The 24,380-nt window shown below is 40.1% G+C and overlaps 1 protein-coding gene across 1 annotated transcript in view; it reads left to right on the plus strand.

Moving 5' to 3' along the window:
* Nucleotides 1-12,959, plus strand: part of LOC124556390 (inhibin beta chain-like) — a 71,570-nt gene extending 58,611 nt beyond the window's left edge. The window contains exon 4 of the mRNA XM_047130353.1: nucleotides 11,833-12,959. Within this exon, the coding sequence (XP_046986309.1) occupies nucleotides 11,833-12,558 (726 nt within the window). The 3' untranslated portion in view covers nucleotides 12,559-12,959. The remainder of the gene's footprint in view (nucleotides 1-11,832) is intronic.
* Nucleotides 12,960-24,380: the final 11,421 nt, after the last annotated feature.

The raw sequence follows: 24,380 nt of genomic DNA on the forward strand, positions 1-24,380 counted from the left end.
CCAACCAACCATGGACGGGGCTGCGGATAAGAGGCTCTAGGTGGTAATGTGAGTCGGCACGCATTTGCACTCGTCGCCGGCGATTCCGCATAAATTCTCGTTGCAGCCTTTCCCCGCCAATCCACTTTGAATTTACATGACATGATTCCCATTGCTTTTCTCTTGCATAAAAGTTTTTCTGGCTAAGAATTTATTAGTGCCCATTCAGCACGTTTTATATTCTGCATTTTGTATTACAGCACTTTGTTTCCGTGATTCTTATTTTAAATCTGAAGAGCGCATTGCAGTTTCGACGTCAGTTCGTTCTAAAATCCACGAGACAAAAATTCTGCTATTTGTTTCTTTTACTACACACAGCTTTCATCTACAGAATTAACAGAAAATTTTAAAAAAGGCTGGCCAGTCTCGTGCGGTATGATCTACGCTTTGAGAACAGATGACACTAATTGTATCTGGCAGACCGCTTGAATATGCACGTGCAACTGCATGGTTGTCTAACTTCAATGCTAATTCACTCGGAAACGGAGCAACGTATCGAATCTTTCTCTTAAGAGCTATTTCTCAGCACAACTTATCTTGCAACACCTTTACAAGCTTCTCACAAGGGAACCTCCCCCATCGCACCCCCCTTAGATTTAGTTATAAGTTGGCACAGTGGATAGGCCTTGAAAAACTGAACACAGATCAGTCTAGAAAACAGGAAGAAGTTGTGTGGGACTATGAAAAAAATAAACAAAATATACAAACTGAGTAGTCCCTGTGCAAGATAAGCAACATCAAGGCCAATACGAGCTCAGGAGCGCCGTGGTCCCGTGGTTAGCGTGAGCACCTGCGGAGCGAGAGATCCTTGATTCAAGTCTTCCCTCGGGTGAAAAACTTACTTTCTTTATTTTCGCAAAGTTATGATCTCTCCGTCCGTTCATTGACGTCTCTGTTCACTGTAATCAGTTTAGTGTCTGTGTTTTGCGACCGCACCGCAAAACCGTGCGATTAGTAGACGAAAGGACGTGCCTCTCCAATGGTAACCGAAAACATTTGATCGCAAGGTCGTAGGTTAACCGATTCCTCCACAGGAAAACACGTCTGATATATTCTATACGACACTGGTGACGGCATGTGCGTCACATGACAGGAATATGTTGTCGACCCACATAATTTGTACACTTGGCGAATGGGCAAAAAGATTCTTCTACCTGGCCGATTTAGGTTTTCTTGTGGATGTGATAATCACTCCCACAAAAGTGATGAAAACATAAGAGTTTGTCATATAAACTGCAACAAATGAATGCAACAGTTTCACAGTCGCACAGTTTTCCCTGCGCTCTATCAAAACATATGTTTTTAACGTTTTCAAATTTGTCCGTGTGTAGACCGTCATATCCTGCATATGTCCAAGCAAATCTGAACATGTCCTGGAATTTTGGAGAACGAAGTTGGTTATGTGTGAGTGCCTGAATTTTGGTAATTGTCTGGAAATAAAAAATTAAAACTTTTCACTCGAGAGAAGACTTGAACCAAGGACCTCTCACTCCGCAGCTGCTCACGCTAACCACAGAATTGTCTGAAAATAAAAAATTAAAACTTTTCACTCGATAGAAAACTTGAACCTAGGAACTCTCACTCCGTAGTGCTCACGCTAACCACATGACCACGGCGCTCCTAAGCTCGTACACTCCTTGATGTCGCCCATCTTGCGCATGGACTACTCAGTTTCTATTTTTTGCTTATTTTTTCATAGTTCCACACAACTTCTTCCTGTTTTTTCGATTGATCTGTGTTCAGTTTTTCAAGGCCTATCCACTGTGCCAACTTATAACTAAATCTGAGGGGGGTGCGATGGGTAGGTTCCATTGTCGGACAGTTTCTGACCATCCTGTGGGACTATACAGGTGCGTACAGACAAGCTTCTGGAACTTTTCGGAAGTGGATTTCGTACTCTGTATTCGAAGAGACGGCGTAGGCGCATTTCAAACAATGGTGTACTCGTATTGTTAAAATCATAGAGTTATTGATTCACCGCACCACCTAGGGGTAACAATAACGAGAAACTTACATTAGAACCATCACATGGGAAAGTTTGTGTGGCAGGCGAATCAAAGTCTGCATTTTATTGGCAGAACACTTAGTAGATTCAAAAGATCTGCTAAAGAGGCCGCCTACACTACGCTTGTCTATTCTCTTCTGGAGTATTCCTGAGCAGTGTGAGATCCTTACATAGAATAGGAAGGGGTTAAAATGATAGCGATACACCATATGCCATTCACGCCGCCCTACACGCTTGCTTCTAGAGCTCTGATGTAGATGCAAATGTCGACAGTCGCCAAGTGTTAATAGTGGATGGTTTGGTTCTATACAATTCAGCACTGGTTTCCGGATGCCAGGCACATGTCATACAGTAGCCTCTGCTGTATTTCATCCTTGGTGTTGGGTGTTGTAAGTCTTCGTGATCAGTAAGATCTAGAATAATCTAGCTTGCCCTATTCCTTCCTTGTGTCCAACACTGGCTCACTTTAAAATAATTCCCACTTTTAAAACTACTTATGCTGTCTGACCTAAGAGCCATTTAACTTTCTGCACAATCGTTAGTAACGCCATTACAACTGGTAATTCCATCATCAGATCCCATCAATAAATAACACTAATGGGGTTCTAGCTGTTGCAGATCATGGAAATTCTAGTCATTTACATATCCTTCAAAACTGAATGATAAAAAACTACCAGTCTGCTGAAACATTACCATCGTAAAAATTAATATTCCTACTAAGTACATTTCACCTTACTGGGTAAATGTGCTCCCCCCCCCTCCCCCTCCCACTCCGCGTAAACATATACAATTTTTTAACTCATACAAGCAGATATAAAAAACGAACCATTACTGAAAGCTGTTACTTATACGAACTACGCTAATGACAAACAATGCGCACATGAAATTAAGTATATCATAGTAGTAAATGAATTAAAGATTGTAAGTAAAACCAAATCAGTATGTTAACGTTTATTGCAGCTATTCTATATTGGTTTTAGTATGACGTGTGATACATAACAGATTTTATTCACTCGTCACAAAATATTCATTATTCATAAATTAGTATTTAGAAGTGAAAGAAAAGAGCTATGACTAAAAGCTGAGAAATTATCCCTTTCCAGGAGCTGTGTTCTGATTGTAATTTCACTTCGCTATGAGAAAATCATTCATTGTGTCAATGAAGTCAGATTTAGTAGCTGTGTCGTATTGTCTCGACAAGACAGCTTAATTTGACAGTCTGCTTTCACCCATACTCGACCATAAGTCGTTTATAGTCGTCCTTAATTTGCTGGAACAGTGATCACAAGATTATGCAGTCTCTGGTATTGTCATACATACATGAAATGTATTCGTAGTTACGAGTACGAACAACCATTAGTTGTATAAGGGAATGACGGCAATGAAAATTTGTGTCGGATCGGAAGTCGAACCTGGATTTCCCGCTTTAGGCGAGCGGCCGCCTTAACCGCTTTGGCTATCAGTGCCAGACCCAAACTTCCATATGTCATCGTTCCTGCGTCACAACATGTACTCGTACACAAATTATGTATTTCCCGTACAGGAGAGGACAACTTCATTGAAAGTCGCTGCCTGATAAAGTTGTCTTATCCTATACGGGAAATACATAATTTGTGTAATTATGTTGTCATTATGTGAAATGTATGTTGGCGGCAGTAGAATCGTCCTGCAGACAGCTTCAAATGCTGGTTTCCTAAATTTTCTCAATGACGTTCCTCGGAAATAACATCGTCTTCCCTCCAGGGATGCCCATTTGTGTTCCTGTAACACTTGCATCTCTTGCCAAACTTACCGGTGACAAATGTAGCAGCCCACCTCTGTAAGAAATGGGGTGTTAAAAGTGTTTGTTAGCAATATTGGCTGTTTACTGTATCAGTAGTCTTTCATTTATTTTCACTTCATTTCATTAAACTAACATTTATATTGCTGTTCACATATTAATTATACCTATGTACACATAATTAAAATATCCTTGAATACCTGCTAGAACATGTGGTTCCAGCCTGAGGAATCATTCTCTCAATTCAGTTTATTTGTCAACAAGAAATGCAGTGTCATTTCCTGTATGCTGGATTGAAAGAGAAGCCATTATTCCATTGTGTAGATTTTTTAATGTGCGTGGTGGCCATAAATAGTCTGAAAATATTGTAAGGGTGTTGCAGGGTAAGTAGTGCTGATAAACAATTGTTGAGAAAAAAATTCTATACGTTGCGCCGTTTCCAAGTTAATCAGCACCGAAGTTAGCCAATCAGGCCGTTCCCGCCCAAATTCAAGCTACCCGCCAGAGACGGCGTCCCCATATGTGCTCCTTCCTTTGATTTTCCAAAACTGAACAAGAGAGCGATACAAAAATTGGACATGGAACGATAGTAAGGATCGAAACCGAGTCAAAGGCTGACCAGTCTCGTGCGCAATCATCTATAACATGAGTACAATGGACACTAATTGTGTAAGAGGCGTTCAAAAAGAAACGAGCCGGAGTCTGGAATACGCAAACCGGTGACAGGAGGGTAACATCGTGGCGTGTGTACGAGGTGTGGTTCCAGCCAGAGTGTGGAAGTTCACAGCCCGTCGCTAGAGGGCACACGTGCACGTCACGTGACTATAGAGAGCTAACAGCAGCATGCATCAATCCTCCAACGCTGCCAGTCGCATTGCAAACAGTGACTTGGAGGCGTCAACAGACGAGCAAAGAGGTGTTGTTCGTTTTCTGACAGCGGAAGGAGTAGGAGGAACCGACATTCATCGACGAATGTCACAAGTGTACGGCGAACACTGGATGTCCCTTGCCAGGATCAAGGCGTGGCACAAGCGCTTCAGGGAAGGACGGGTCTCAGCTGATGATGAACAATCTGGAGCATCAAACTGCATTACCGATGACATCGTCCAGCTGGTGGATGCACTCATTACCCAGGACGGCCGAGTGACAGTGAAAACCATAGCCGCCATGGTCGGATTGAGCATCGAAAGTGTTCACACGATCATGGAGGATCGACTGCACATGCGCAAAGTGTGTGCCGGTGTGACCGAGCGCTTCTAGGCGCTTCAGTCTGGAACAGTGCGACCGCTACGGTCGCAGGTTCGAATCCTTCCTCGGGCATGGATGTGTGTGATGTGTTTAGGTTAGTTAGGTTTAAGTAGTTCTAAGTTCTAGGGGACTGAAGACCTCAGAAGTTCCATAGTGCTCAGAGCCATTTGAACCATTTTGGACCAAGATAACCCCGTTCTGGTTCACTTCATGCAGCACGGGACAACAGCAAATACTCAGCATTACTCGAAAACCTTGACCACCCTTCACCAAGCGATCAAATCAAAACGACCAGACACTCTCGTTCGTGGGGTCATTCTGCTCCACGACATTGCGAAGCCTCATACGGCCAACACGGTAGCGACACTCCTGCAGAAATTAAAATGGGAGGTTCTCGGGCACCCTCCATACAGCCCGGACCTCTCTCCCTGTGATTACGCGATGTTTGGTCCCCTTAAAAAGGCTCTGAGGGGCAAACGATTCACCTCGGACGATGACGTGCAGCTGCACGTGCGGAACTGGTTAACATCGCAGCCCCGGGAAGTTTATGAGACAATCATTCACCACCTTATGCCACAGTGTGACAAATTGCTCAACAGCCAGGGTCAATACTTCTAACATACAGGTACTGGTTTCTGTAATTATGCCTCCGACTCGTTTCTTTTTGAATGCCCGTATATCTGGTGGGCCTGTTTAATTTGCATGTACAACAATCTCACTGGTTAACTTCAACGCTAATTAACTCGGAAATGGCGCAATGTGTCGATTTTTTTTTAACAGTTATTTCTCAGCACAACCTACCCTGCAACTCCATTACAAGATTTTCAGGTTGCTGCTGACCACCCTATATACCACTAGTCTTTGAGTTCATTGAAACAAGAAAAAGAGTATATTTCACTAAAATTAACTTCATTGGTCACAAGTTAAGGACGTGATGATACACAAATTATAATCGTTACAGAACTGTATAAGGCTTCTGACTGACACTGCGGTATGGCACGAGGATCCCTTATGTTGCAGTTGCAGCCCCTAATTTCACATTATAGGATAAAAAATGGCTGCATATGTCCTGTGGTGTTGCCCTGCACATGGTTTAGTTGCTTGTGGCCCTGTTGAACAAATAGCTGATCAGTTTTTCCAGACACCTCCAACGAGTGAAATGCCTGGAAATCATTCAGGCTAAGGAAGCAATGATTTCGGTCACTGATTGATTTTACATATTAGCAGATGTTAAGTAAGCCCAAAACGTTTTAGGCGCTTTTGCGAACTCTGCTGATAAGACCTTGCTCTCAACCTCATTGAATGATTGATGCGCTGCTTTCATTATGCTTCTTTTGACTTCGTTCAGTTTCTGTTTATGAGCAACGATTCCGTTTGGCTCGAATCTGGAATGCATATCCTTCTCCTTGTGTAGTAACTTTCTGATATTGTTAATGAACTATTGTACATCTTTCCCATCTGTATCTAATCTGTATCTATTGTCTGTAGCACAAGGTTATGTAGTATGTGGCAAACAGTATGTATATACACTCCTGGAAATTGAAATAAGAACACCGTGAATTCATTGTCCCAGGAAGGGGAAACTTTATTGACACATTCCTGGGGTCAGATACATCACATGATCACACTGACAGAACCACAGGCACATAGACACAGGCAACAGAGCATGCACAATGTCGGCACTAGTACGGTGTATATCCACCTTTCCCAGCAATGCAGGCTGCTATTCTCCCATGGAGACGATCGTAGAGATGCTGGATGTAGTCCTGTGGAACGGCTTGCCATGCCATTTCCACCTGGCGCCTCAGTTGGACCAGCGTTCGTGCTGGACGTGCAGACCGCGTGAGACGACGCTTCATCCAGTCCCAAACATGCTCAATGGGGGACAGATCCGGAGATCTTGCTGGCCAGGGTAGTTGACTTACACCTTCTAGAGCACGTTGGGTGGCACGGGATACATGCGGACGTGCATTGTCCTGTTGGAACAGCAAGTTCCCTCGCCGGTCTAGGAATGGTAGAACGATGGGTTCGATGACGGTTTGGATGTACCGTGCACTATTCAGTGTCCCCTCGACGATCACCAGTGGTGTACGGCCAGTGTAGGAGATCGCTCCCCACACCATGATGCCGGGTGTTGGCCCTGTGTGCCTTGGTCGTATGCAGTCCTGATTGTGGCGCTCACCTGCACGGCGCCAAACACGCATACGACCACCATTGGCACCAAGGCAGAAGCGACTCTCATCGCGGAAGACGACACGTCTCCATTCGTCCCTCCATTCACGCCTGTCGCGACACCACTGGAGGCGGGCTGCACGATGTTGGGGCGTGAGCGGAAGTCGGCCTAACGGTGTGCGGGACCGTAGCCCAGCTTCATGGAGACGGTTGCGAATGATCCTCGCCGATACCCCAGGAGCAACAGTGTCCCTAATTTGCTGGGAAGTGGCGGTGCGGTCCCCTACGGCACTGCGTAGGATCCTACGGTCTTGGCGTGCATCCGTGCGTCGCTGCGGTCCGGTCCCAGGTCGACGGGCACGTGCACCTTCCGCTGACCACTGGCGACAACATCGATGTACTGTGGAGACCTCACGCCCCACGTGTTGAGCAATTCGGCGGTACGTCCACCCGGCCTCCTGCATGCCCACTATACGCCCTCGCTCAAAGTCCGTCAACTGCACATACGGTTCACGTCCACGCTGTCGCGGCATGCTACCAGTGTTAAAGACTGCGATGGAGTTCCGTATGCCACGGCAAACTGGCTGACACTGACGGCGGCGGTGCACAAATGTTGCGCAGCTAGCGCCATTCGACGGCCAACACCGCGGTTCCTGGTGTGTCTGCTGTGCCGTGCGTGTGATCATTGCTTGTACAGCCCTCTCGCTGTGTCCGGAGCAATTATGGTGGGTCTGACACACCGGTGTCAATGTGTTCGTTTTTCCATTTCCAGGAGTGTATTTGTAACACAATCTCCTCCTCAGAGCTGAAAGTTTGCTGTTGTCTGCTTCTGATAATTTACTTGTCACGTATGATACGAAGCAGTATCTTTCTTAGCATTTTCTTCAACACCAGTGATCAACGATGCTACAATACCTGATTACTATCTATACATTCACTGAATCAAAAAATTTTCACCAATTTATTGTCAGCAGATCCAAATTTCCCTTACACTTGAATTGTCTCCTACAGTTCTCAATGTAATACTCGGAAAATACGTTTAGTATAATGGCACAAGAGCTTATGACTTCTACTCTGAAGTTAGACGCTGTAACATTTTACTGTGGAGATAACTTAAAATTCTCCATTAGCTTCTTAAAATGATTTACCTATGTGTATTCATATGTATTAGGTCGTCAAACGTTGTTTTTCTGCTCTCAGTTAGCCTATAAAACTGTATTTTGTAGTTATTCATATATTTAGATATTTAAGGATGCTATGGAGCACAACATTTATCACAATCACCCCTTTAATACCCTTTAATATGCTTATCACCATACAATCAATAGCAATAAAGCACAGAAGAAACTTCGCGACATCGAAGAAACCAGATGCACAAGTGAATCACTATTTTATTTATTTAGCCTGTTCATTCATTCGCTGTATTGTGTGCTAAATGATATTGTACTTGACTTAAATCTGTGCTTAAATAGCAAAATATTCGTGTCTATATGTACATATGCTAAAGTTCACTTACTGAATGGAAATAGTGATACTGAAGTTAAACTCCAATAGATCTTTCTAGTGTCTTTAAATTTAATTTACCAGTACATTTTAAATACTATAACGTGACTACTTGTTGAATAGTTTTATTCCCATAAGCATGTACCTATCCGACAAAAACATGTATTTGTTGGTATTACACGTAAGTTTCCTTTTAATCTTCTATTACGATGTTGTATGTCATAATTTTTTCTCATATTACAAACACTGCCAAATAATATTTTTTAAGAACAATAGTGTGTCCTATAATCTATAGCCATGGCAATGGTGTCATTACCAGTAATTCATAGTAGTAGTTTACATGACTGTCCAGCTCTGCGCCCTATAATAACCGTAATTACTTTCTTCTCGATTCTGAAGGCCCCCTGATCTGCTGGGGAATTTCATCAGAATATGAGACCATATTTCAGATGAGCATTAAGATATGCATCGTAAACACGCAATAATGAATGATCATTTATTCAGCCTTTCGGGGCACTTAAAAGCTTACAGTCTATAATCATCCTGGAACTGATGTACTCAATATGTTTGCACTGCTTAAGGTCACTTCATATACAGATACTAAGAAACGTTTTGCCTCTTTATTTACAATGACTTCAGGTTTAAGCAAGATGTTATTTCAGCAGCTATAGAAATTTATTGATACTGTTTTCCTGTAGTTTATTATGATGTAGTTTATTGTTGACCATTAACTGAGCTGACTTATAACACTCATTCCATGATGGAAATCTTCATTTTTGCTGCTTTTACAAACACCGTTGTGTCATCAGGAAACAGAACTGTTTTATGAGAATCAATATGCACGTTCATATCATTAATATAAATCAGGCATCGAAGAGAGCTCATTAATAGCCCCTACAGTATCTTATAGATGATGAATCACTCTTCTGACAAATATTCTGGTACTGCTTGGCATTGTACTTCTGCATCTTTTATATTTACTTTTTCCTTGTGGTAGCTAACAAATGAATGCGTCAATTCATTTGATAGGCCCCAAATGCCATAATATTCAAGGAGAGATCTATGGCCCATCATATCGAAAGCTATGGTTAAGTTTAAAGTGATAGCTACAGCTTGCAGTTTTTTATCAATAGCTTTCAAAACAGTGGCTATGCATTCGTAGAAAGCCATCTATGTTGACTTCTGGATTCAGAAACTGTGTTAGAAATTAGTTAACATTCCAATATTGTTATGAACTTCATTGTCTACTTCTGTAGTCAATGCCAGTAACACACGCCTGTGTGGTGACACCCAACTCGGAGGTAAGCCAGTGTGAACCCTGGTGATGCAAGAATGTTTCATGTATGTTCTTCACACTTCATCTGTCAATTAAATGTGTACCACATCTATGCAAGTTCTTCATATCCGCATCCAGTGACGCCTGTGGGCTGAGGATGACACGGCGGCCGGTCGGTGCCGTTGGGCCTTCCAAGGCCTATTCGGACGGAGTTTAGTTTTAGTTTTCAATTAATTTATATATCTGGTCTTCTTCAGGCATTTATAAACACATGTAATCAATATTGCTAATGTGGTAGATCCTTATATATGTGTCTCCTGGCACATCATCTGATAGTTTCACTTTCCATGCCATGCACATTTTAACTGCAAATGTATTTTATATATATTTCCATAACATTTTAGAAAAAAAATAGTAGTGCAGAACAACCAAGAATACAGTCAGTTCATTCAAAATCCTCACCAAAATTTACCGCTGTAGCATCATCTACCATTCTCACTGATTTTGAATGTAAGTTCTAACAATCTGAGTACATTCATTTATACTGATTATCTTTGCAGATTAATCTGTTATAACTGCTTAGAACCGGTAGTTCAGAAGCCCACTCACGACGGAAACATTATTAGATATAATGGCAACAAATAGATCGGACCTCTCTGAGTCTGCCCACAAAAACTGGTTCAGTGACCATGAGACAGCTACTGTGACAATGATTACCTAACACAAAGGGAAATAAAAAAAATAATGTCTGAAAAAATCTGCACAAATATCTAGTCAGGTATTAAAAATATTTCAAAGTGTCGCAAATGGCAATAAACGTAAAACAGTGCGCTTCACAAAACACTATAGCCAATAACCACAATAACAATGAATCACAGTTGAAATTAGTCCGCACATACATATACTTCGGTGTAACAATTTGTGGAGATATGAAACAGAATGATCACATAGGATGGATCATAAATAAAGCAGGTGGCAGGCTTCATTCATTTCCAGGGCACTGGAAAAACACAGTAATTGTAAACAAGAGATCGCCTGCAAAACTCTTGTGAGCCAACCTCCAGATATTGGTGAAGTGTGTGGAATTATACTTATTATAACTAATAAATGATGCTGATCGTATGTAAAGATGGGAGGCACAATTGTTCACAGGATTGTCTGAGCCAAGAGACACTCATGGAAATGCTGAAAAACCTGATCTGGCAGATTCTTGAGGAAAGACGTCAATTATCCTGCGAAAGCCTACTTAAAACGTTTCAACAATCAGTACTGAATAAGCGTCTAGGAATGTACCACAGTCCCCCACAGATCGTTACCGTAGGAAACGCAAAGACAAGATTATAGTAATCGCTCTCTACACAGAAGCATTTAAGCAGCCATTCTTGCTGTCCTCTACGCCCAAAACAAACACTAAGAAACCTTAACATGTGGTAGAATGAGGAGTGATTTCTCCCATGCAGTTCATAGTGGTTTGTAGAATATGGGTGTAGATAAGTTTCCTCGTGAGAAGTTCTGTTCATTTAAAATATGAAAATACTCCAAATTATTGTTTGTTCAGAAATTTGTGCATATTTATTATAAATCTGACGAATCTTGAACACTTGAGTTAAAGCAGAAAGCTATTTAGTATGCTGATGATTAATGGTGCTCTTCAACAGCAGAATCGGAATGTTAGTAGAATATGCTGTTGTCTTTAACAAATGGAGTAACTGTGATATTTCAGATGTTTCTCAGTCATAACCTGTTGTTTTCTTGAGAAATTGTGTGTTGTGGTATTATCCAATATGTATCAGTTTCTATTTCTTGCAGGAGTTCGATGACTACACAGAAATGGCAGCATCCTTACCTGTCACACTATCAGGACTGGGATGGCTGAAATTTGATCTCACATCAACAGTGCAGAACTGGTATGCTGCTAGACATGCTCCAAGAGAACGTCTGCGCCTTCTGGTAGACTGTTCTGGTTGTTCTGATATGGTGGAAGCCATCCTGTTCCAGCAGCGGCCACCAGATGCTGATTATAAGCCACATCCTGAGACTAGTTTCTCTAGGGTGATTAACAGTATTGACTCCACAAGTGACCTGTACTCTCAAAGTCACCCTAGCAGTCTGGGTCTATCCAATGATACCCAGCGTCCATTTCTAGTAGTCCACACAGATCCAACTGCCATTAGACGTGTCAGAAGAAGAGCATTGGATTGCACTGACGGAGACAAAGGTCCTTGCTGCAAAAACAAATTTTACGTTAATTTTACAGAAATCGGATGGGAAGACTGGATTATAGCACCTAGTGGTTACTATGCAAATTACTGTCGTGGTGATTGTGGTGGACCTCACAGAACGCCAGATTCCTACGTGAACTTCCATACACCTCCACTGGAGGAGTATAGAAAGATGGACAGCCTACCAGGTTTACAACCTTGTTGTGCTCCACTCAAGTTCTCATCAATGTCTTTAATTTATTGGGGTCTAGATAACAAAATAATAAAGAGAGATCTCCCGAAAATGGTTGTTGATGAGTGTGGTTGTCCTTAGAATAAAAACATTCCTCCCTCATTGTGTGTCTATATATTTCCAAAAAACATTCCATAAACTCATTTCATTTATTGTCATTTACATCCATTCAAACTTCATATCATCAATTTGAATTTCACAGCTTTTATTATGACTAGACTGTTTTATTGGAAACTAGCATGTCAATGGAGGAAACACACAGAATCGAAGACTGACTGATATTTGACTGGGTGACACTTACATTCTTATCTTTTCAGCTCTTATGCTGCCTAATGTTTAGTAATATAAGTATTAATTTATTATAAATTTTGGTAAATATGTAGGTCATTCAACCTAATAAAATTATTAAGCAGGAGTTGGCATACTATAGATGTGTAATTTATTACTAGCACTGTGTAGATGTATTGCATAATTTTTTTAATTGTACAGTGACTCTGGTAATGTTTAACTATAGTTTTGATTATGCTATTAAAACATGATGAAATGAAAGTCTCTCATTCCATTCAAGCTACAGACAGAAGTTATAATTAAGCTGAGTTACCCATATTGATTTTTCACCTTACAAGGCACTATTTCCTTTTTTATTATTTTAAGTATCTGTACACCTGTAATTATTCTGTTACTTCAGTAACGATGTAACAACAATTTAGTATGTAGAATATGATCTTCAAACTTTAAAATTTAAACTACATTTTAGGATGGCTTTTCTCATAGCAATACAATGATTGTAATAAATATATAATTGTGACAATTAATATGCTTCTAAATGAATTTCACAAATCAGAGCAATAACATTACAGTCAGACATAGCAAACATATTTACCATTATGTGTTACAAGAGGAACATAAAGAGTAACTTTAATGGTGCAAAGCATTTTAAAAACATAAGGGAACAGCATAGTGGCTGCATTACTCGGTTTCGTACACAATAACTTTTCGTTCACAGTTTTTTATGAATGGAAAATGCAGGACACTTATTTTTAAATGGGTAACATATAATTTTTTTCTTCAAATGACAGACTGTTCTGCTACTTAATGGATTACACATGAATCAGATAATAACCTTTAAAGTAAATGTATACATCTGACACTCAATTCTGTCATCAATATAAAAATTTATTATTCTTCATTCAGTATTCTTCATTCAGTTCTAAATGTATACATCTGACACTCAATTCTGTCATCAATATAAAAATTTATTATTCTTCATTCAGTTCTAAAATAAAAATTGTGTTTTTTAAATCCATTTTTACGCTGATATTTTGTCCTACTACATGCAGCACTTAATAATGTTGAATTTTCCAGTGAGCTACATAATAACTTAAAAATAAGAATTACTAAACGATAATTGACTTTGTTACTTTTCTCTACTTGAATGGTTATCTATTATTTAAAGTTAAGGTGTACTTAATACTATCCAGTTTGTTTCACTTAAGTTACAGTTTCTCGTTAATATTAGTAACTTTCATGGTAACACTAGAAATTTTTATCCAGCATATTTCATAATAAGTATTTGTTGAAGTGTGGTCTGTTTTTGTAAGAGATTTCTTCTACGAATTCACAAGTAATTTGGCAGTCTTCTGGCAACAGAAAAAAATACCCCAATTTCTGGTAGTGGCGTGTGTTGTCAGTTCTGTCTGCGTGTGATATTCACAATATGTATTTATTGCGGTAGTTCCATATATTTTACAAGTGCAACTTTAGAGTATCTGTATTGCTGACGTAATTTACATTCATGAATAAAACATGTTTTACAAACCATTTTACATTCATTTCACAACAGTGATACCGGTACCTGTGCTTTTTCCTCACGTTACTTATGCTGGTTACGTAATCAAGTGTGAAGTTCAGTAAGTTGCGGTTATTAGGCATCATATTCTTCAAGCCTTTCTAATTTCTCTCACACTCACTGGTAAGTGCACGAAACTACAAATAATATCACAACAAGGACATATATTTAGAAAGCAATGATGCAATGAAACTTCAAACCAAAACATTGTTCGCTGTCTCTCACATACAACGTGCAGCGTCTATAACGGACGAAGAAAATTATGGAAACACCGCGAGAAACAGATACCTGAACATAAATGCAGAGGTTAGCAAAGTATTTGACCACGAACGGCACCTGTACAATGTCCTCAGTGCGTTGCAAGCGTCATTTTCTGATCAGAACACTAAAGTTGTGAGTCAATTATATCGCAGCAAAGTGAATTGCAGATTGTTGGTGCCCGTATGGTGGGTACTACCATAACCAATGGAGCCGAAATGTTTCGTGTTTCAAGACGAACTGTATCGAAGAATTATAAGGTATACACGGAGGGCGTAAAAACATCATCTTTTAAGTCACAATACGGACATGAATGTTGAGTAATCTTGAGAGACGGTGAGTGAAGGCGATTGTACTAAAAGTAAGAGGACGACAACTGCAAAATTTACTGCAGAACTGGATGTCGCACTCGCGAACCCTGTCAGCACCAAGACAATACGAAGGGAGCTCCATAACAGCGCGAACTGGCATACCTAAACCACTCATCAGTGATGCAAATGCCCATAACTGGAAAAGGTGGCGCCGAAGCCATAAAACCGGGACTAAGGAGCAATGGATGAAAGTAAATTGGTTGGGCGAGTCTTGTTTCACACTGTTTCCAGCTACTGACTGGGTGCATGTTACAAGAGTAATGTATGGTGTCGAGGGGTGGGGATTGGTAATAATTTGGGCAGCCATATGGTGGTATTCCATGGGCGCCATCGCTATTCTCCAAGGCCGTATTATTGTGAAGGCTTATCAGATCTATTCTATGGTGCACTGTTTGTTCCTCAATGGTGCTGCTGTGTTCCAAGACGATAGGCTATCTGTTCACATAGCTCACATCATTCAGGACTGATTTCTGGAGGACGAGGATGAATTGTCGGGTCTCACCTGGACACCACAGTCTCTAGATCTCAGTACTACAATATTATTGAGCCTTTGTGGTCTACTTTGGACAGGAAGGTGCATAACCGCTATCCACCTCTTTCATAGTTACCTGAACTTGCTGGTATTTCGAGACGATTAGACATTGTCTTGAATGACAACGGGTTTCCTTCACTGTAACAGGGATGGTAAGGCGTCGTGGTTTTCGTGTTTCCGTACTTTTTTCAAACTCTATGCGTCACAGTAAGGTCATTTTTATTATATCAGGTTATCAATGACAGCATTCATTCCAGTTCATAATATTAGCATGAGTGAGGTAAATAGAATACTGGCAGTGATAGTCTAGCGTTATTTTAATTAATAATAGTAATATCACCAGTTGTTGTCATTTTACAAAAATGAAACTCCACACATTTTACATATAAAAACCAACTTTATAATACATTCAAATTAGATTAAGTTCTGGGATATTTTTCTTGCTTTTGTATGCAGTACGTTATTATTCATTGCTTTAAATAAGTCGAAATTGTTTTTAGAAAAACAAAAGAGTTGAAGGTACAAACTTCACTAGTTAACACTGACATACTTCTGTCATTTATGTAGCTGAAGTCGCCATCTCACACTTGTGCAGTCATGCTCAACGCAGCAGTGGTGGATGGTTTGAATCCTGGTGGTGAGTTAACATCAGCAGTAGATGATCATCAAGTACAGGAGAAAGGGAGACATAAAATTCCTAACCTCCAGTGTTGGTGCCAATGACCCATCTTTAAGTGCAAATCTCGGCATACTGTTTAATGGGGTGAGGGCATATTTCACTGTCGACGGTGACCCACACGAAAGTGTCACTGAGAATTTTTTAAAAATCTAAAACGAATTTATTTGCAGTTGTCAGTTACCAGCAATATGTCAATTACAAGTGCCTTTACCTTAATGTAGTTGGTGGATGAGTCAAAAATTTAATATTTCTCAATGAAGATGGTACGAAAAGTGGCAGCTGTTATAAATGTGTGATGTAGATTTTGTGATATCAGGGATTCCTTCTTCTTCAAGAGTTCGGAAGGGGTGCGAAAAATATATGTAGACGATTTGACATACACCGCTTTGATTTTAAAATGCTGACCACATCAAGAACTTTTTCATTTTAATAACTACACTAAACCAAACACCACTTATGAAAATAAAACATGTAAGAGATGACTTTTTTTATATTTAAAAGTTGTAGAGGTTAAAATGTAAAGAAAGGATACATGTGCAATTAACAGAAAATGAGGGGTGAAAGAAGAGGGCGAGAAAAACAAGGAAGCAAAAGAAGAAAATAAGGAGATGCACAGAAAGCAGGTGTTAGGAAAAGGATTGCTGAGGGAAGCAGAAATATGTAGCGCCAATTGTCATGACGTAAGTAGACATTAGAGATTTAAAAGAAGTTGGTCAGAAGAGCTGAGGCTATCCATAAGGTAAAAGGTGCAGGTATTATGAACAGATCCTACTCTGAACAAAAATTCTGATCTGTGGGTCTGTAAAAGGTATCTACCCAGTCATAAAGACAAAATCATTTTGAAAAAGGTACAATCACCAAGGTAAGAACAGAATGACGAAGAAGTAGACTCTTGGTGACGAGTGGTATTGAGTCACGTAAGAGTCAGATGGACAAAAGAAATTCGGTTAGGAATTAGTAGTGTGTGTCTGTGAAAGTACTAGACACCTTTTATGTAGTTACTTTAGAACTCTTGGCTTATGTTTACAATATGATGCACACATTCAGTGATCAGGATATTACGATGTTATGAGAAGAATACATATCTGACATTTAATACTAAATATTTATCGTTATAAAAAGATTGTAATTGATAGCATGTATGACAATGTTGATGAATATTAAACAAGTCTGAGAAAATTTTAAGGTTAATTTGGAAAAAGTTAATCATTATTTCACTGGAAGAATTATACATCTCATCATCATAATGATTCCATGAGGCAAAAATATCGTTAATTTACCTAAGACAGGACAGCAAGTAATGATCATGAAATTACAGGAATGCTAATTTTAAGTGATCTGTGAAAAGGTCGGTCTCAGAGGCAGCGATTGTGATTCCCACTAACCATCCCTCATACAAATTTCCATATCTACACCTAAAACATGAACTGCCATGCCTCTTGGTGAAAAGAAATTACCTTAAGTTAGTTGGGCAAGCTAACACTAATCTGCAGCCAGTTCAATTTAGTCTTGCAAGAAGAAGTACTCGCCAACGGAAAGACCTCCTGAATGTAGAATTTTAGCCAAGAGGTAAATTCCATTAATAGCAGCAGACAATTTGAGAGCAAGAAATTGAGCAGGGAATACTAATATTCTCTTAAAATCAATAGGAATGATACATAAATGTACAGCACATGATAGTTGTAAAAGCAGATTTCATTCGAACCAATACAGTGAGAGAGATTCTCGCTTTTTCAAGCACTTGAAAGACCGTCGGAAAAATTATCCATATTAATTACACCCCTGGTCCTCGATCGCATCAACTTCATATGGATTTTCAACCTGAGGTTGTCGATTGCCTCGGTCACAAAGTGATATTCTTCTCACATTATATATTCTAAACTTCCACATTCGCTTGCACAAAGAACATCTTTGGGTCCATACGATTGGTTCTTTCTGAAGCCTTCCGGTTTTCATCAGCTTTCTTTATGTCTTTATTATCGACGAAATTCTTCGAAGGATGGAACAAAAAACAATCTCACTAAGAAAACTGTTCATCCATTTCGCTTCTCTCACAGATCCTCTCAGTGCAACTAACTCTGTTGCGCAGTCCATTGTTTCCTGCTGCTCCAGCTCACAGTCACACTCCGAAAGACTGTCGATTATCCTCTAATAGATTTACGGTGGTTTGAATCGCAAAAATTTCAATTTTCTTACCAGTCTTGCCACAAGCGAGTGTAGCGTTTGTTTTCTCTCGCAAATAATTTAGAGTGTGTTCGATGGCATGCCAGTTTTTCTCACTCAGATTCCTACTAAACTTGCTTAATTACAGCCTGGTACACACTGCCAAGTATAGGAGACTTACAGCTGTGGTTCTGTATTTTGATGCATCCATTTTGTTGGGCTTCAATTTATCCGTCGTATTTTGTAGTTTCATTTTCAAGATGAGAACTGTTTTCATAGGCTTGCAGTTTTCTACTCGGAAGTATTGCGAGATTTCTTTTGTGTTCGTTGTTTGGTCTAAAATCGGTGTTTCATCTTCTCTAGTAACTCAGCCTGACTTAAGAATGAGAAAAACCGGCCGGTTAAAACAGATGCTGGGATTTTAGTTCTGAATAATAGGTATTTCTCGGTATTTGTGTAGACTCGGTTATAACAGATTTTTTTATATTATACTCATGACCGAGTAAAAAAACCATTTATCAATTAGCAATAGAAGCTGCCCTAAAATTTTTCAGTTTTAAATAAACCCTTTTCAAAATAGGAGTAATTTTTATTAGTCAAATTAGCATTTGTTTGAAATATTGCGTTATTACAAAAAATGGGAAAAGCAGTCAGTGCTATTTTAATAACAGTGTCGACAGAAACGAGCAAGAAACGTATGGCATAAGAATTAATACAGCATTCCTGAGACAATACTGTCCCTGTTGGTACTTGTCGTGGCTTAAAGTAAGCGCGAACATGCAGCGTGCAAGACTTGACCCCACCTGGTCTATACGGTAGTTTCTCGCTGTCGTCGCCAGACATCCGTTGTATTGTAGAATCGCACCAACTTATCCTGAAAATATTTTTACGAAGTCACTTAGCAGTAAAGTACAATGCTTCATATGCTTTAAGAGATTAAAGAGTTGTCTGACATTTCTGTTGTGGTTGTTGTGGTCTTCAGTTCAGAGACTGGTTTGATGCAGCTCTCCATGCTACTCTATCCTGTACAAGGTTCGTCATTTCCAAGTAACTACTGCACCCTACATCCTTCTGAATCTGCTTAGTGTATTCATCTCTTGGTCTCCATCTACGAGTTTTACCCTCCACGCTGCCCTAAGGTACTAACTTGGTGATCCCTTGATGTCTTAGAACACGTCCTACCAAGTGATCCCTTCTTCGAGTCAAGTTGTACCACAAATTCCTCTTCTCCCCAATTCTATTCAGTAACTCCTCGTTAGTTATGTGATCTAGCCATCTAATCTTCTACATTCATCTATGCACCACACATCGAAAGCTTCTATTCTCTTCTTGTCTAAACCATTTATCGTCCACGTTTCACATCCATACATGGCTATACTCCATACGAATTCTTTCAGAAAAGACTTCCTGACACTAATGTCTATACTCGATGTTAATAAATTTCTCTTCTTCAGAAACGCTTTTCTTGCCATTGCCAGTCTATATTTTATATCCTCTCTACTTCTACCATCATCAATTATTTTGCTCCCTAAATAGCAAAACTCATCTACTACGGTACTTTAAGTGTCTCATTTCCTAGTCTAAGTCTCTCAGCATCACCTGATTTAATTAGACTACGTTCCATTATCCTCGTTTGCTTTTGTTGATGTTCTTCTCATATCCTCCTTTGAAGACACTGTCCATTCCGTTCAACTGCTCTTCCAGGTCCTTTGCTGTCTTCAGAGAATTACAATGTCACCGCAAGCCTCAAAGTTTTTAGTTTTTCTCCGTGGATTTTAATTCCTTCTCCAAATTTTTCTTTTGTTTCCTCTACTGCTTGCTCAGTATATAGACTGAATAACATTGGGAATAGGCTACAAACCAGTCTCACTGCCTTCCTAAGCACTGCTTCCCTTTCATGCCGCCCGCATCTCGTGGTCGTACGGTAGCGTTCTCGCTTCCCACGCCCGGGTTCCCCGGTTCGATTCCCGGCGGGGTCAGGGATTTTCTCTGCCTCGTGATGGCTGGGTGTTGTGTGCTGTCCTTAGGTTAGTTAGGTTTAAGTAGTTCTAAGTTCTAGGGGACTGATGACCATAGCTGTTAACTCCCATAGTGCTCAAAGCCATTTGAACCATTTTAGCCTTTCATGCCCCTCGAGTCTTATAACTGGCATCTGGTTTCTTTACGAATTGTAAACAGCCTTTGCCTCCCTGTATTTGACCCCTGCCAACTTCAGAATTTGAAACAGAGTATTCCACTCAACATTTTCAAAAGCTTTCTCTAAGTTTACAAATGCTAGAAACATAGGTTTGCCTTTCCTTAATCTCTCTTCTAAGATAATCCGTAGGGTCAGTATTGCCTCAAGTGTTCCAGCATTTCTACGGAATCCAAACTGATCTCCGCCAAGGTCGGCCTCTACTAGCTTATCCATTCATCTGTAAAGAATTCGAGTCAGTATTTTGCAGCTGTGACTTATTAAACTGACAATTCGGTAATTTTCACACCTGTCAACACCTGCTTTCTTTCTGATTGGAATTACCATATCCTTCTTGCAGTCTGAGGATATTTCGCCTGTCTCATACATCTTGCTCATCAGATGGTAGAGTTTTGTCAGGGCTGGCTCTCCCAAGGCTATCAGTAGTTCTAATGGAATCTTGTGTACTCCTGGGGCCTTGTTTCGACTTAGGTCTTTCAGTGCTCCGTCAAATTCTTCTCCCATTTCGTCTTCACCTACGTCCTCTTCCCTTTCCATAATATTGCCCTCGAGTACATTGCTCTTGTACAGACCCTCTACATACTCCTTCTACCTTTCTGCTTTCCGTTCTCTGCTTGGAACTGGTTTTCCATCTGCGCCCTTGATATTCATGCAAGTGGTTCTCTAAAAGGTCTCCTTAACTTTCTTGTAGGCAGTATCTATCTTACCCTTTAAGATATATGTCTCTACATCCTTACGTTTGTCCTCTAGCTATTCCTGCTTAGCTATTTTGCACTTCCTGTCCATCTCATTTTTGAGACGTTTGTATTTCTTCTTGCCTGCTCTATTTACTGTATTTTTATATATTTTCCTTTTCTCAGTTAAATACAATATCTCTTCCGTTACTCAAGGATTTCTACTAGCCCTTGTCTTTTTACCTACTTGATCCTTTGCTGCATTCACTAATTCATCTCTCAAAGGTACCCATTCTTCTTCTACTCTATTTCTTTACCCTATTCCTGTCAATCGTTCCCTAATGCTCTCACTGAAACCCTCTACAATCTCTGGTTCTTTCAGTTAATCGAGATGCCATCTCCTCAAATTCCCACCTTTTTGCGGTTTCTTCAGTTTTAATCTATAGTTCATAACCAATAGATGGTGGTCAGAGTCAACATCTGCCCCCGTAAATGTCTCACAATTTAAAACTTTTTTCCTAAATCTCTGTCTTACCATTATACAATATATCTGAAACCTTCTAGCGTCTCCAGGCCTCTTCCACGTATACAACCTTCTTTCGTGATTCTCAAACCAAGTGTTATCTATGATTGAGTTATACTCTGTGCAAAATTCTACCAGGCGGCTTTCTCTTTCATTCCTTATCCCCATTCCACCTTCACTACGTTTCCTTCTCTTCCTTTTCCTGCTATCGAATTCCAGTCACCCATGACTATTAAATTTTCGTCTCCCTTCACTATCTGAATAATTTCTCATGTCTCATCATACATTTCATCAATCTCTTCATCTGCGGAGCTAGTGGGCACATAAACTTGTACTACTTTGGTAGGCATGGACTTCGTGTCTATCGTGGCCACAATAATGCGTTCACTATGCTGTTCGTAGTAGCTTACCAGCGCTCCTATTTTTTTATTCATTATTAAAACCTCTCTTTCATTACCCCTATTTGATTTTGTATTTATAACCCCGTATTCACCTGACCAGAAGTATTGTTCCTCCTGCCACCGAACTTCACTAACTACCACTATATCTAATTTTAACCTATACATTTCCCTTTTTAAATTTTCTAATCTACCTGCCCGATTAAGGGATCTGACAATCCACGCTCCGATCAGTAGATCGCCAATTTTCTTTCTCCTGATAACGACATCCTCCTGAGTAGTCCCGCCCGGAGATCCGAATGGGGGACTATTTTACTTCCGGAATATTTTACCCAAGAGGACCCCATCATCATTTAACCATGTAGTAAAGCTGCATGCCCTCGAGAAAAATTATGGCTGTAGTTTCCCCTTGCTTTCAGCCGTTCGCAGTACCAGCACAGCAAGACCGTTTTCGTCAATGTTACAAGACAAGATCGGTCAGTCATCCAGACTGTTGCTCCTGGAACTATTGAAAAGGCTGATGCCCCTCTTCGGGAACCACACGTTTGTTTGGCCTCTCAACAGATACCCGTCCGTTGTCATTGTACCTGCAATACGGCTATCTGTATCGCTAAGGCACGCGAGCCTCCCCACCAAAGTCAAGGTCCATGGTTCATGGGAGTGGGGCGGGGGGGGGGGGGGGGGGGAGGGGGGACTGCCATTTCTATGAAATAATAAAAGAGGAAGCAATTATGGTAACAGTGATAAACTAAAAACTAACAACACGTAGCTGATCTGCTGCATGTGTCTACATAATATACCTTCATCTGCTTGCTGCCCTTGAAAACGGACAGATTAAGAAGAAAAACAGAGTTCTTCAACCCAGGTTTCATCCTTTTTCACTGATTACCCGTAATGCCCAAATATTGGTATGATCCTCGATTAAAACGTGACTTTTGAGCAGAATTTCAATAAATTACGATGCGTATGAGCATACTGGTAATGTTTGTAGTATTCAACCACTTGCCACTTTTGGAGAAACGGTGGATTGGCTAAGTTTTCTTTTATTTTCCGACTTAATTTAATATTTTGGTTCTATGTAACTTGAAACTGATGGAATCAAAATTATCAACCTTTGCTCTGTTTCCACGTTTATTCCAGGTAATAGTAGGAATAAAAAAACCGAAAAGTGGCTATTTCAGAAACCGGTTAATTGAAGGATTTTAACTGTCAGATTAAGCTCGCGTGGAAAATTACCGATATATCCGAATTCCGGTTCCTTCATTAATGGTCGCCATCCCTAGACTGACTTCATGACCTGCTACTCCGAGGTTCCTTATTCTACGCTTGATATCTGTTTCATTTCAGTTATTTCCTTTCCGACTCTTGAACACAGTATCCCTTGCATATGCAGGAACTCACTGATTGCTCCATTCCACCTCCTGCTGGACTGATGCAATCCTTTTCAGATCTGTGGAGGCACTCACTGTTCTGCGATTCCTTCTAATTTGGTGTGGCACTGAATTTCCTTCGTCATTTGATAGTGGCATCTGTGAAATACATCGTTAGTTCCACATGGACCTCATCTTTTACTTCCATCATCTGAAATGCTGCAATGCCTTCCAAACGACGAATGTCCAAGTCTCGTTTGACTACTGTTCCTGTAAGGAACTGCATAAATTTCATCTTTATAGCTGGACCGTAACATTTGTCAAAATCTATTCCGGGACTTCGCTCATTACTTAAAGCCACCGCTCACAATCTATATCTGAAAATTCTTTGATTCTCATCATGCTTTCGCTTGAAAACTCAAATTTTTTATATTGTCTTTGTATTGTTAACTAGTGGTAAAGATGTCCAGGTAGGGTTTTGCATTAGGTTTTCCATTATTTCTTGCCATTTATTTTTATCATTAGCTGACGTTGATTCTTGTATGCTTTATGGATCTTTTTCTTTTAGTTGTACACCGCTTTTCAGCGGTACGTTCTAATATTTCATCCCAATTAGTATACAACAAAGTTAAACACCAAACAACGTAAATACTTTTCAGGTATAAATATTCACCATTTTTGCGATACTTAATTATCACTGGGAAGAAATAATTATAATCACAATACGTTTTACTTATTTTTGTCTCTGGCCTCTTGGTGGTAGTCAAAGTTCAGGTTTGTTACGAAATGGTTGAAACATATTTCTTTGCCGTTTTCATACACTGAAGTGCCAAAGAAACTGGTATAGGCATGCGTATTCAAATACAGAGGTATGTAAACAGGCAGTAGAGAA

Source organism: Schistocerca americana, chromosome X (assembly GCF_021461395.2).
Source record: "Schistocerca americana isolate TAMUIC-IGC-003095 chromosome X, iqSchAmer2.1, whole genome shotgun sequence".
Lineage (NCBI taxonomy): Eukaryota > Metazoa > Arthropoda > Insecta > Orthoptera > Acrididae > Schistocerca > Schistocerca americana.